Source organism: Neopsephotus bourkii, unplaced genomic scaffold (assembly GCF_033783945.1).
Source record: "Neopsephotus bourkii isolate Nb327-2 ecotype Australia unplaced genomic scaffold, CSIRO-AGI_Nbou_v1 NB_384, whole genome shotgun sequence".
NCBI lineage: Eukaryota > Metazoa > Chordata > Aves > Psittaciformes > Psittacidae > Neopsephotus > Neopsephotus bourkii.
In genome coordinates, this window is record NW_026900889.1 from 1,364,496 (window position 1) to 1,377,520 (window position 13,025).

General features: G+C 50.0%; 1 protein-coding gene across 7 annotated transcripts in view; it reads right to left on the minus strand.

The window, feature by feature from the left end:
- Window positions 1–4,509: 4,509 nt before the first annotated feature.
- The window catches only part of TSC2 (TSC complex subunit 2), a 31,790-nt gene continuing 23,274 nt past the window's right edge, over window positions 4,510–13,025 (minus strand). For 6 of the 7 annotated variants that reach the window (XM_061349171.1, XM_061349175.1, XM_061349174.1 and 3 more), the window contains 10 exons: window positions 11,008–11,168; window positions 10,177–10,676; window positions 9,302–9,377; window positions 8,417–8,503; window positions 7,994–8,180; window positions 6,824–6,963; window positions 6,538–6,616; window positions 5,940–6,031; window positions 5,576–5,674; window positions 4,510–5,249 (listed from right to left, as the gene is read on the minus strand). In XM_061349171.1, coding sequence (XP_061205155.1) covers window positions 5,082–5,249; window positions 5,576–5,674; window positions 5,940–6,031; window positions 6,538–6,616; window positions 6,824–6,963; window positions 7,994–8,180; window positions 8,417–8,503; window positions 9,302–9,377; window positions 10,177–10,676; window positions 11,008–11,168 — 1,589 coding nt within the window. In that variant the 3' untranslated portion in view covers window positions 4,510–5,081. Of the gene's footprint in view, window positions 5,250–5,575; window positions 5,675–5,939; window positions 6,032–6,537; window positions 6,617–6,823; window positions 7,044–7,993; window positions 8,181–8,416; window positions 8,504–9,301; window positions 9,378–10,176; window positions 10,677–11,007; window positions 11,169–13,025 lie in introns of those variants that run through there. The other variant, XR_009724851.1, reaches the window with a different exon arrangement.

Genomic DNA, 13,025 nt, shown 5'->3' on the forward strand with positions numbered 1-13,025 from the left:
ACTGCCATAGGGGCTGGCACAGGGTGATGGGTACAGAGCTCCCCTCCCTTCCCCGCTGGCTGTGCCGGATGGAAAAGGGGAGAAGGGAAGCCCCAGGCCTTGAAGGTTTGAACTGAGTCGTGGATGTTTGTGGACCAGACACACTGTGGAGGAAAGCTGCAGCTTTCGAGAAGATATTTAACCCTTCTTTCTTTCTTTCTGAAGCATAACTAGCGATAGAGCAACGATAGCTACACCCAGCCCAGGTAATGCCCAGCACTGGCTCCTCGTTACCCTCCAGAAATTGGCTCTTTGTATTTAAAAGCCCAGTACTTAAACAAGCGACATCGCAGCGAGCTCCGGCCCCGCTGCCCGGCCAAGGCTCCGCAGGGATGGGGAGCAGCAGCTCAGCCCGAGGGGCTGCTCTGGGTGTGGGGTTGCCAAGGTGCTGGCTTCGCTGCGCTCCCCCCCCCCCCGTCCCCTGCTCCCCGCTTGGCTTTCCGAACCCCAAGGAATGTATTGATGTAAGTACCTGTATCTGTTGGTTTACTTGTTCTTTGTACTGCCCAGCACTTTAAACAAGGCTTTCCTCGGCTACCACCGCACGCAGCTCCCCGGGCGGGCTCTCAGAGCACAAAAAGCAGTATTTTTGGTTGTTTAATCCTAAACAGAGACTGAGGAAGCGAACGCAGCCCCCGGCACCCCCCCAACACAAGCACAAAGGCACTGGGGGAGGCACTAAAGGAGCTTCAGTCGGGGTCCTGCGGCTCCCCGGGACACTGGGCTACAGCTGGGCTGTGCCATGGGGCTGGGCTGTGGGGCAGCCCCTGCTCACAGCATGGGGGTGCCGAGGGCTCCCCGGGGCTGCGCTCCCTTCGCCGTCGCCGTCTCCCCTTGTGTCTATTGTAAGTAATTTATATGGGTTGGTTTTGTTGTTTCCAAATGTGTATATTTTTGTATGTTTGCTATATTTTCATAGCATCGGTCCCGTTTGAACCATGTAGATAGGAGACAGATCCTATTGTCAGAGTTATTTAAAGGATGTATTAAGTGCTTCTTCCTGGGAATGTCCCGTGTATATAAGGTGTGCGTGGGGTGCGTGTGCTCGCCCTCCTCCCCGCCGGGGCTGCCTCTGGGCTGGTGGCAGGGGAGGGGATGCCAGGGTGTTCCCAGAGCCTGCTCCGGGCTTTGGGAATGGGGAAGGGCTCAGCAGCAAGAGCAGGGAATGTGCCTTGGGTCGGACTGCAGCTTGCTCCTGATGCTGGTGGCCCTGGATGCATCCTGGCCCTGGTAGGGAGATCATTCCAGGCAGAGACAGGGTCTTCTCAGCCACTTCCATTGCTCACATCACCTCTGGGGTCTCCCCATCCAGCTCCAGGCACTTCTGCCATGCTGTGATAGGGACTTTCAAAGCTTTCATTCCAGCTCTCCATATGGCCCCATGTCCCTTATGGGCTGATGGAGGATGCAGGAGGACACCGGCGCTCTTTGGGACTGGTGTAAGGAGGTTACCTTTGGAAAACTCATCTGATGGAAGGACAGGCTGTGGGAAGGTTGCAGAAGGATGCGAGCAGGAGCAGTGTGGTGCAGCTCGAAGATGACGTGAAGTGGGATGGTGCTTGGTTGGTTGGTCACCATAGAGGTTGTTGCACGAGCAGATTGCAGAGAGGGAAGTAGAGTGCAGAGGGGAGGAAAATACCAGGAACCACATTTGGTGATGGGGAGGAGAGGAGGAGGTGACAGGGACGTGCCTGTGGTTCAGCAGCAGGAGATGGAGGTGGCAGTGGGTGCCTGGCGCAGGGAGAACCAGGCATGAGGTCCACAGAGCCAGGATGAGGGCAGGGACAGGGCCCAGCACAGCTCAGGGAGCTTTGGGTACTGAGAGCAGCTCCATCTGCTCCACAGCCCTTCTGGTGGCTGAAACTGGTTTTCAAGGCAGAGATTTAGCACTATTTGCTTTGTGCTTTTTGGTTCCTTTTACTTACCCAAGCAGCCCTGATTGAGAGCCCACAACTCCCTTTGGCCACTGTGGCCACCGGTGCTGGTGCAGGTGCCTGCAAGCCATGTCCAGAACCCCCTGAGGCAGTAAAAGGAGCAGCAGTGGGATGTGCCAGGGCACCTGGATGCGGCTCTGCAGCTCCGGCAGTGGCGCTGGGCCTGTGTCTGCAGTCACAGCCAGGTCCCTGGGGTGCAGAAGGGTGTATATAAAGCTAAAGCCTATTTGGTGAGACAGGGGCAGGCCCTGGGTGAAACTTGGGATTTCTGTTCCATCCTTAAAGCCCAGGTTTGGGCCTCATTGACTGTGCATCTAACAGGAAGGTGCTGGACTGTATTTAGTTGTTTTTGTGGGTAGTTGCTGTTTAGGAAGTCGCTCATTTCCATCACTGCTGCACGTGTGTGGCCAACAGAGATGGGAAAAGGAGAGGGGCTGTGGGCAACGTGCTGCTGGTGGCCACCAGCTCTTTACTCTCCTTTGGGCTCTTATGTGGGAGATCTGCACTAGAAGAGCCACTTTAACCTCTAGCTCTGGTCCTTGCTGTACCCGTTGCATCCCTCTCCTGCTGCAGCGGAGCAACAGGCGTAGATCCAGCCACCCCCGAGGGCCATGTGGGAATGTCCCGAGGGTAAAACGAACCAAGCAGGTCTTGGGAAACCAAACAGTTCAGTTCTGAGCCCCTCGTCACCCCCGGGCTCGAGTGTGCTCATGGAGAAGAGGTTGTTGATGGGAGCGAAGAGTGGGAAGGAGACAGAGGCAAGAGGCAGCGGGTGCAGGGCCCCGGCTGCTCGGACCAGCCGGCACAAAGCTAAAGGATGAAACAGGGATGGAGAGTCAGGAATTGTGTTCCCAAGTGCCTGTTTCTCACCCAGCTTCTTCTGTGTGTGTGTGAGTGTGACTCGATGCGTGTGACTTGACTTAACCAAGTGCTTCTTCTAATCAAAGAGGAGCAGAAACGGGATCAGACAACTGCCCTACTGCTTCCCTTCACTTGAAAGAGCAGCTCTGGGACCCAGGGTTGGTTCTTGCAAAGCCAAACACCTCCTCCCTGAGGGCCACCACTGACAGCTTTTGGGCAACCACAGTTATCCCCCAGCTAAGGTACACTGTTCACATACACTTGGCTGCAGGCAGAGCTCCTTGTCCCGGCCTTAACCTCTCACGCAGCCCTGGCCAAGCAGTACTCCTGAATGTGTATGTCTGTGTTTGTAGTCACCATGGGATGGTCTCTTATTTATTGCCTTAAGTCTCACAAAGATGCAACACTATCAAGCTGCTTCAATAAACCCCCATCCATTAGGTTAAAGGGAGAGGGAGGGACACATGTAAGTGCTTTCTTTAAAGAGCAAAGGATGGTGACCATTATGCCAACTGTTAGCACGGGCTCAGCATTTCACTGCAACCAGAACCAGTGTATTTGTACCTGTGGGGATGTTTCTTACAGAATGACAAGGTCAATAAAAGATGACTGCTACAGCCTGGCTCTGGTGCTTCTGTTCTGGCCAGCCCCTTCATCACGACCACTGAGAGCTCAGCTAAGGCAGGTTAAAGCCGTTCCCCCTTGTCCTGTCCCTACATCCCGTGTCCAAAGCCCCTCTCTGGGTTGCTTTTGTGGCCCCCCGAGCTGCAAGAGGTTACCTGAAGCTGAACCAGAGGGACTGTTCCCCAGGAGAGGAACACAGGCAGTGTCACACCGTGTCCAGCTCCTGGCTGGTGATTACAATACGGATGGGGATGCTGGAAGGAGGAAGGAATGTCCATTACTATGAAGCACGATTTGACTCTTCCCAGGCCAGCAAGAACCCACTGACCGGCTGAGTATTTTATTTCCTTTACGACTTAGAAACACTCAAAACACAACATACACTTAGAGTTCCCAAACAGCCCTGCACAAGCTCATAGCATCACTTTGTCCCCCTCGCCTGTCCCTTCACAGTTCCGTGTGCAGATTGCACTTGTCTTCATCATCTCCATCTCAAGGGTGCTGCTGTTGGTTGTTACCCAAGAGCCACGCTTCCCATCTAGTCATAACCCAGGAGATGAAGTACTCACAGTATAGTCCAGCTTACACGGTTCTTCCATTTGGTAATGTAGTGTCTGGTGACTGTTTTACCACAAGATGAGCTACATAATCCCATTCCTCCTGTACATGTGTGCTGAAAGGAACCACTTGTGACCTGCTTCAATAGCTGAGGGCTGGGGAGGGGAGACTGTCACTGTGTGTTAGTGCAACAGGCAAAACTCAGGCAAGAGATGATGCCCCAAGACATGTTAACAGTCATTCAAGAAAGGATTAACCAGGTACACAGAGAAGGGCAAGAGTCACCCCCACTACTGCTGCAGTGGCAGTCCTGCAGCTGAACCTAGAAGCCAGCCAGCCCCTTTATCACAAGTGATTCCCAATACAGCCCCTTCATAACAGGTAATTCCCAGTCAGCCTGTTCATTCCCAGTGCTCTGCTGTTGTGCTCTGGCAAGCGGTACCCACCTCCCTGCTTTGTGTTACTCTCGGTGCCAAAGCCATTTCCGGTTGTTGTGCATCTCTCAAAATGGAGACAAATCCTTTGGGATTAAAGCAGCGTGTCTGGCAGGTCACTGAGAACCCAAGTTAACTCTTACCAGAGCTGGCAGCAGAACAAGTCTCAGCCTGAACAGTTCAAGTGCTGAGAGGCAGCAAGGTCTGGGATGAAGCTGGGATTCTGGGGTGCTTCAAAACAGTGACTGGATTTTCAGTCCTTCACATTTCATTCCCTATAAAGTCATCAAAATTCCCACGATTTCTGCACCTTTCCCTATGGGATGAACTGCAGAATATACTTGCCTGCTTCCCACAGCCACTGGTGTGGAAGGAGCCCAAAGAAAGGTTCTGCATCAAAGTTCCCATCAGGGATGGAAGCCTTGAAATAGCTCAAACCAAATCAAACCAGAACACGAGGAGTTGGTCCCTTCCTGGAGCATCTGCTGGGGCTACAACGTCCTCCTGTGGGGTTCAAGGCCGAGTCCACATGCAAGCAGCACAGCCACGCTGCGCCAGCCAAACCCCGCTCCTTCATGTCCAGGTAAAACTCCTCCTGCCTCGTGCATCCCAGAACAGATCCCATCGGGATCTACACGAACTCCGTGAAGTCGTCCACCGAGGAGATGAGCCGCTTCCTCTGCCCGGTCTCGTAGGTGGCTGGAGGGTCCTGCGGGATCTGGGGAGGGGGCTTTGTGGGAGCAGAGGGATGCATCTGCAGGGGGAGGCCGGGGGTCTGGTACTGGGTTTCCTCACGTAGCTGAAAGCCAAAGGAGAACGGATGAGCCCCAGTCTCCTTGAAACTCCTGCACCCTCCATGTGGGCAGGGCAGGGCAGGGCAGGACACCCTGTCCCTCCATCCCTAGTACGGTGCTGAGCTCTGTGTCCAGGTATTAGGGCTCTCAAACCCCTTGCTAGCAGGGAAGCTGAAAGCTCATCAGGCCAAACCTACACCTACGCAAGAGCTGGAGTCTAACCTTCACCCACATACTCCTCCTCCTGTCAGCAAGTGTTGAGCTGGTTTTATGTGCCTTGTACTAAGACTCTTAGCCCAGTTGTGACCAGTGAGAACAGAGCTTTACTCACCCGGTGCCTCAGCCTCTTGATATGACGGAGCCTTGCGATCCATTTGGAGGGGTAGGTGTCAGTGGGGTTGGATCGACTGTGATGAACCTGGGAAGCCATCTGAGAAGGGAAGGGAGAAGCAGAAAGGGAAAGGGAAAAGGCACATTAACATCACCACAACAATAAAATGAGCAGAGTGTTTCAGTACAGTTTGACAGCAGCTGAAACACAGCTCGAGCTGTTTATGTGCCAACTCCGACCTAAAGGTTGACAGCAGTAACTGAAGCAGAAAACTTACTTATTGGCTTCAGCCCTACTCATTCCCTGGGAAGCTGGTGATGGACCAGGACACCAGCTGAAAGCCAGAAGGGCTCAGGGTACTCACATTGGCATGCAAGGCCATCTGACGGGCCACGAATGGCAGGTTCTTATCGGAGATGATCTTGGCAACACTCGTATCTACGAGACCTTCCATGTCTTTGTTTGAAAAGGATAAGAAAGAACAACTTGTCAGACAGTTAAGAACAAGGCAAAGGTTGTCAGTAACTAAACACCATATAAACCTGAAGGGTTGCACCACAGAATCCCCATCAAGCTCTACAGCTCCAACTGTTTTGGTAAGAGGAAAGCAGATGCCCCTGCAGATCACTGCACTAGCACTGAGTATCATGAAGTCATGAGCTGTTTCCATGTATCACTGAGAAGGGCAGCAGAGGCTAAAGCCACAGGGACCTCGACCTCACACCTCCTCCACTATTCCTAAGCAGAGGTTGAAGGGACCTGCTCTACTCTGCTTGCACTTTGCCTTAAGCTTAAAGCTAGTGAGTGGTAGAGTGGGAAGAGGCATGAACAGGCCAGATCCAGACAGACTGGTTTCTCCTGGAAGATTTCACTTGTGAAACACAAACCCACTGCAAAGCAAAGGCAGTTACTGCCCCAACAACACAGGAAAGGCTGGGAACAAAGGCTGGAGGGATTCCTACCTTTCCGACACTGCAGCGTCACCAGGTTACAGTCATAGTCCAGTGGTGTGATGATAACGTGCACAAAATTGAACTGACCCTGAGGAGAAACCAATAAAACAGTCCCATGCACTTCACTGGCAGCCACTGGGATTCCTGTGAGTGCCATGAACACACATGGGAACACATCAAGGCAAATAACCTCCGTTCCTGATCAACGCTACGTGTTAAGGTAACACACGAGATGAAGGTTTCACAAGCAGCCACGTGCCTGCTTTGTGACACATCAACAAGTAAAATGTGGTACCTTTATTGTTCCCAGTTTGAAGTCTTCTCCAGAATCATTGTAAACGATGGAAACAAAATCATTCCCAAGGTGCCTTTTCTTGTCGCAGCGGTATTTATCCAAATCCTTTGTGGGCATCAGCGTAGCAATGTGGAAAATGGCTGAAGAGGGAACAGAAACATCCTTAGGCTGGCCTGGCAAGCAGTGCTGCAGGCAGCAGTGGTCAACATGCAGCACTTGTCTGGAAGACAAAGTAGTACCACACCACAATAATTAACAATAGAAGCTGTGCTCCCTCGATTGCTTTGTCCCCATTTGTGATACCTGGATCCTGTCCCATTGGATTGCTCCAGTGGTGCCTGGAGCATGGACCACAGTGGCCAGGGAAAAGGCAGCCTCTGAAAGCTCTGCTCTTGTCAGGTTTTAGGTACAGCCTTGTCTAGCACAGGCTCAGAGTGAATTGAGGACCTGGCTTTCAGCATGTGTCTGATGCACACTGGAAGAAGAGTTTTCATCAAGCTGGGGTAGGTTTCTATCTGATCATATTAAAACAGGGGTTGCAGGAGTGCTTCTGGGTATCTTTTCCAGGCCCACAGTAGCATGGCGAGTGGAATCTGCTTTGAGGAGGAGGAGTTACATAGGTTAAACCAGGACTTGCCCTAACTGAGCCCTGCAGAGCACCAGGGCTGCAACGTGTAACCTGCAGCTGCACCACTGAAGCATGCTAAGTACGGTGACTGGGATGCTTAAAGCTGTAGGGAATAACTTGGGAAGTCCATTATAGCTTGCTGGGTCCTGGATGACACCTGCCCTGCAGTTCAATTAGCAATGACCATGACAACCTTCCTGCTTTCAACACTGCTCTTCAGGGAAACCATTAGCAGAGTGTTCACATGTACATACACCCTCAGCTAACAGCCTTCAGAGCAGCTTATTCTACAAACCTCTACCCCAAACCATGTCAGCCTTAGTTTAGAAGGGGTGTAATTGGTTTCTTTCTTAAATAAGGTAGGTATGCATCTCTCCCAGAACTTAACACACGGCTTGCAGAGATACCAAAGAGTATGGGAGGAGACCAGAACCTCAAGTCATCTTTACTACATCCCTGGAAAGGGAACAGCTTGTAAAGGCAGATCAGCATTAAGACGAGACAGATTACCCTTCCACTTCCAACTTCTGGAGCCACCTTACCTTGCATAATATCATCGTGCCAACAGTAGGTGAACTGTCCATCCTCCCCACACACGTCCAGGCCACCAAGGTAAATTTTGTCTGGCTGACAGTCCTTGAGCTCAATGAGCTTTCCTAACCCCGTCAGGAATTCTGTATAGCGATAGGATCCGTGTTCATTTGACAGAATGGCAATTTCATTGTTGCTCTAGGAGAGAAGAACATGGGAGTCTCACATTGAACGTTAAAAGCACTTAAGCAGCACAAGTGATCAGGTTATTGTCTTCCTAAAAGGGTTTCATGCAGGCACCGATTCTAAGTGCATAAAACTAATGAAAAGCAAGGCTACTGCAGGAGCAGGACGACCCTCAGCTGGAGCAGTGGTGCCTGGCTTTCTGCTGAGGTGGAACCATTAACGGATTGATGCATCTGCACACAACTCACCTGCCCTTCTCCCACGTAGAGCACTGCAATCTTGTGTGTGTCGTAAGAAGGGATTTGATCCAGGAGCTGCACTGATCTTTCAAATGTCTGTGATCCAAACATAGGTCATATCATTAGAAACTCGCCTCCACACACCCACTGCTCTCCCCTAAAACCCCTCCAGGCAATGCCAGCACAAAGCAGATTCCTGACCATCAGCAGTGTCTTCCTTAATCAATGCTGCCCTACCTTGTTCTGCCAGGGCACCATCAGTCCAAGGCACAGAGCAGTGCTCTGTGGTACCTGGCACCACACTTGCTTAGTTTTACACCTCAGATGAGATTAATCTGGCAGACCCCATGGGTTAGGTGCACTTGCCATGACAAATTACATCCCATCTTCAGTGAAGCTCCAGGCATGGAAAATGATCATGAAAAATGATCGCATCTCTTGCTCTGAGGAGCATTTTTAGCACAAGGCATCACCTCACCAAGGCTGCCTCCTGCCTGACCACCTGAGCCTAAAGTGAGGGGAGGCCTGTGGTGTTCACAGGAACCCCATTCCAGCTCTGCCTCTCCATGCAGTTTATGACTCATACGACCACAGAAAGCTTTTTGGCCACCCCCAGGTATACAAAGGGCTGACAGGTTGGTTTGGTGATGTTCTGCCAGTATCACCTCAGGTTCAGTTTTCATCCTGCACCCCATACCCACAAATCACCCTGCCTTCTGGCTGGGACTCCAATTCAATCCAGAGCCATAAAGCAGGAGCCCCCAGGACTGGGGTAGAGATAATCCCCTATCTGTTGGTGGGAACCAACAACGTTCATTACTGTCGTTCATGTTCAAAAGAAGTAATGAAGGGAGAAAAATTACCTATAAGAATAAAGAGAAAATCCTTGCCTACCTCATTTGGCAACAAAAGGGGCTTGTTGTTTTCATCACCAAAGAATGGCGAGTGGTACAACTGCAAAAACACAAAGCTAAGGGAGAGAGGGGGAGAAAACGTCCTGTTACCATAAGAATTCAGTCAATTTTGATCTGTGCTCTGTAAGAATGTTATGTACAGAAGAAAAAGAGGAGCAATTAAAATGCTAACGGGGTATTACTCATCTTCTAGAAACACTGTAGGTGCCTGGACTACCTGCAGTTTGTAATAGACCCCTGTCAGAACAAACAAGGGTTATGTCAAACAGTGCCAGCTGCACAGATTCCCATTCAAAAGGCAATCACTGCAGAGAGCACAGGAGTAAGAATGCTTCTAGACTAGCAGAGAAATGATTCTACATTTGCCTTTTCCAGCCCTCACCAAAATGAAGGCTGTCTCAATGCAATTCAGGGCAACTACCAATACTAAAGCTCAAAAGGAAACCATTATACATAACCCCGTATTTTCCTTCTTCTTAGTATTTTGCACATTGTGTTTTTTGAACTGCATGATCAGTAATTCATCCTGTTCACAGCAAAATTAACCCCAGGTTACCTGCAGTCAAGCCACATGTCCATTTGGACCCTAAATTTGGATAGATTAAAAACATGCAGAAACTATTTCTTTCACCATTTAAGAGACCTATTTCCTAAATCACAAGGTTAACTTGGTGGTAGTGGGCTCAACGTGTCTGTATTAGCTCCTGAAAAAAGCAGCTAATTAACCTTTCTTTTTAATCAGATGCTGTTCTGTAGATCCCCCCAAACCAGCTGACTACTGCCAACCAATCCAGCCGTGGCCACAGCAACTCTTGAGTTCATCGTTTCTAGCTTCAAATAAACCCCTTCACATACCTTGGGTTTATTCCAGGTACTTTCTCAGCATTGGAGGCTGCTGTTCTGCTCTTGAAGGCATCTCTCTCGATCCTCTTCCCCCTCCTTGATGGGGCTGAGTCAGAGATGGTGTATCCTCGAGGCCGGAGCCCAGACGGAGGAGGTGAGGTGACAGGACCGGTGCCATCCAATCCACCCGACCCTGTCACTCTGGTGTCCTCCCCCTTGCCCAGCCAACTGCCCAGCCCTTCCCCTTCCAGGTTCCCAGACTGGGATTTGGATTTCACTTCCGTGCTCAGCCTCCTCGATACTTCTCTGCCATTGGCATCTTTGAGGACCTCCTGCAGTGTCTGTAGCTCGGGGGAAGAACTGGACTTGCTGAGCGGTTGGGATGGCTGGAAGGAAAGCTCCTCCAGCGTGCGGCCGTCCTCTGAGGGCAGGACCCTCCCGATGGGAATTCCACCCTCCACCAGCTCTTCAGACTTCAGAGATTTTTCTTCTTGGCTGGAGGTTGAGGAGGACTTAGAGAGAGAGAGAACAAAGATGAACGGGTTTCCTGAACGCTCGGGCACCCCCTGACACTTCCAATGGGAGATGAGCAGAAAGGTGCCAAGTAGAAGGCACTGCAGTTGAGGGCCCTGCATAAACCAGGTCTCTGCTGCTGCTGCTCTGCCTGCAGTCCCTCACAAGCCACCCAAACTCTCAACCAGAACTGCATGTGCATTTTGGCATCAATAGTGATGTCTTACAGAGGGTGACAAGAAGGACCCAGCTGAGCACAGACAATTCTGCTGTGTGGCTAAGGATGGGGCTGTCCTGCAGGACAGAACAGGATACTCTCTTTCTCCTTACCCTGCTGTAAGACTCCTGGGGTTTACCAAACCTTTCCTCGCTCAGGACTTGTTCAGAACATGAAGTATCAATGTCCTCACTCTCTGGAGACTCAGCTGGGGACTCGGTTTCCTTCAGCTCCATTTCTGAGGGGCTCCCCTCCTCCAGCACCACCGCTGACTCTATGGAGACACAAGGCAGGAGAACTGAAGCTTGTGGAGAGGCACAGACCAGCAGGCCCCCATCCTCTCCTCTGAAGTACCAGCCTTTTCCCTAAGGGATTTCAATGGAAGGCCACATTGAATGAGTGCTCTGGGGCTTTGATTTCTTGCCATGTCAGACTTGCTCCTGGCTCCCCTTTTGTATGGAATAACCGATCACCTCACAGCAAAGGGCTGCATCTGCTTTGGTCAAACCAAGTGCTGTTGCTTCCAATTGTTATTGATGGGACAAGCAGGGCACAGAATGAGGAAATGGGACCTTGTACATCAATGCTTGGTTATCAGGACAGACAGGAACTACAGAGATGTAATAAAGGACAAGACTAGGATTAAAGTTCATCATTATCAAGGCAATGAAGACATCACTTCTATGCAAGTGTGCAAAAATGAAGTTTTTCTCACACTGAAATGCAATGCTCCTGTGCCATGTAGTGGCCTAGAAGGAGATGTAAGGTTTTACTAGGAGCCATTTACTTGCAGTTGGGCAGTTTTCCTAGTATGTCTCAACAGAAGCAAACCAATTCAGCTCTGGACATGTGAAAGGACAAGAGAGCAAGAGTGACACATGCACTGCAGCACTACTGGGAAACCTGCATGTGGCATCTGATCACACAAACAGCTCATGAAACCACACTAAGAGAGCTCCTTGGAAGGCCTGCCTATGGTGGAGGAGGTTAGCACAGCAATTATCCTTGTCTCTACTCCAGGCAGTGACCCTGACCACAGGGATGAGTCTGACCAAAGGCGCCTCTTGGCCTTGCTTTTTTGTCCTGAGGAAAAGGCTGGAGAACAGGAGGCTTCCCATTACGCACACAAGGGACTGGAAGACCAATCTGAAAGGCCAAGGTTTGTTTTCCAAACTGAAATTAAAAACAAAATTAGCACACACACACAAAAAAAAAAAAGAAAAATCAGCAAAATTAAAATAATAAAATAATAAAAATAGGAAAAAAAAGAAGGCACTAAAGCAGCTTTTCCTGGATTGATTTCAGCTCGCAGGACCAAAGTTATTTCAAAGAAGCGATTAAGAGTTAGCATTGCACACACATACCTTCTAAAGAAAACAAACCAAACTAAACCAACAACAGAAACCCCCAAACAGCGTGCTGATCTGGTTAGCTGTCCAAGCCAGAACACACCTGCACATACCCAGTGTTTCCAAGCTTCCCCAGCTCCTCCAGCACTGCCAAACTGCTGGGGTTTGGAATGATGGGAGCCCTCACTAATTAGCCTTTAGGTGGGAAGAGAATAATAGGAGCAGAGAGGAAAAGTACAGGGAAATATTTTACTGCAGCATCTTTGTGTTGCTTTAAGGGTCTATGGCAACAACCAGCAGTTAACAACACCCTGCTGCTCTACAGAGAATTTTCCAGTGAAGGAAAGGCGCCGAAAGTCATTTCAAGCCTCTAATTAGACTCACAAAGCACTGCAGATTAGCAAAGCAATGCAGGTGTTGTGCTCATGGGGTTTGTAATTTGATCTCCACTTCATTTAATTACAAAATCAATTTTCCTGAAGTGGAGAAAGATTTTACACTGCTACAGAGCCTCCAAAAAGCAGGAATTTAGGAGGTTTTCACCTGAAATATATTGCTATTTTTTATTTAAAGAGCACTTAACCAGCATCTGTTGTAACGTCAAACTTTATATGCATATCAGATATATATATATCAGTTCCTTTTATCTTTTCTGTGTCCAATTCTGATGGATTCCTGTGGGCTGAGTAGCATGGGACTTCATTTCAGGGCAGCTTGTCCTGCAGCACATTATGCTATTCTCAGAAGTGAGAGCTTTTCCATTTAGCAGAACACAAAAGCCA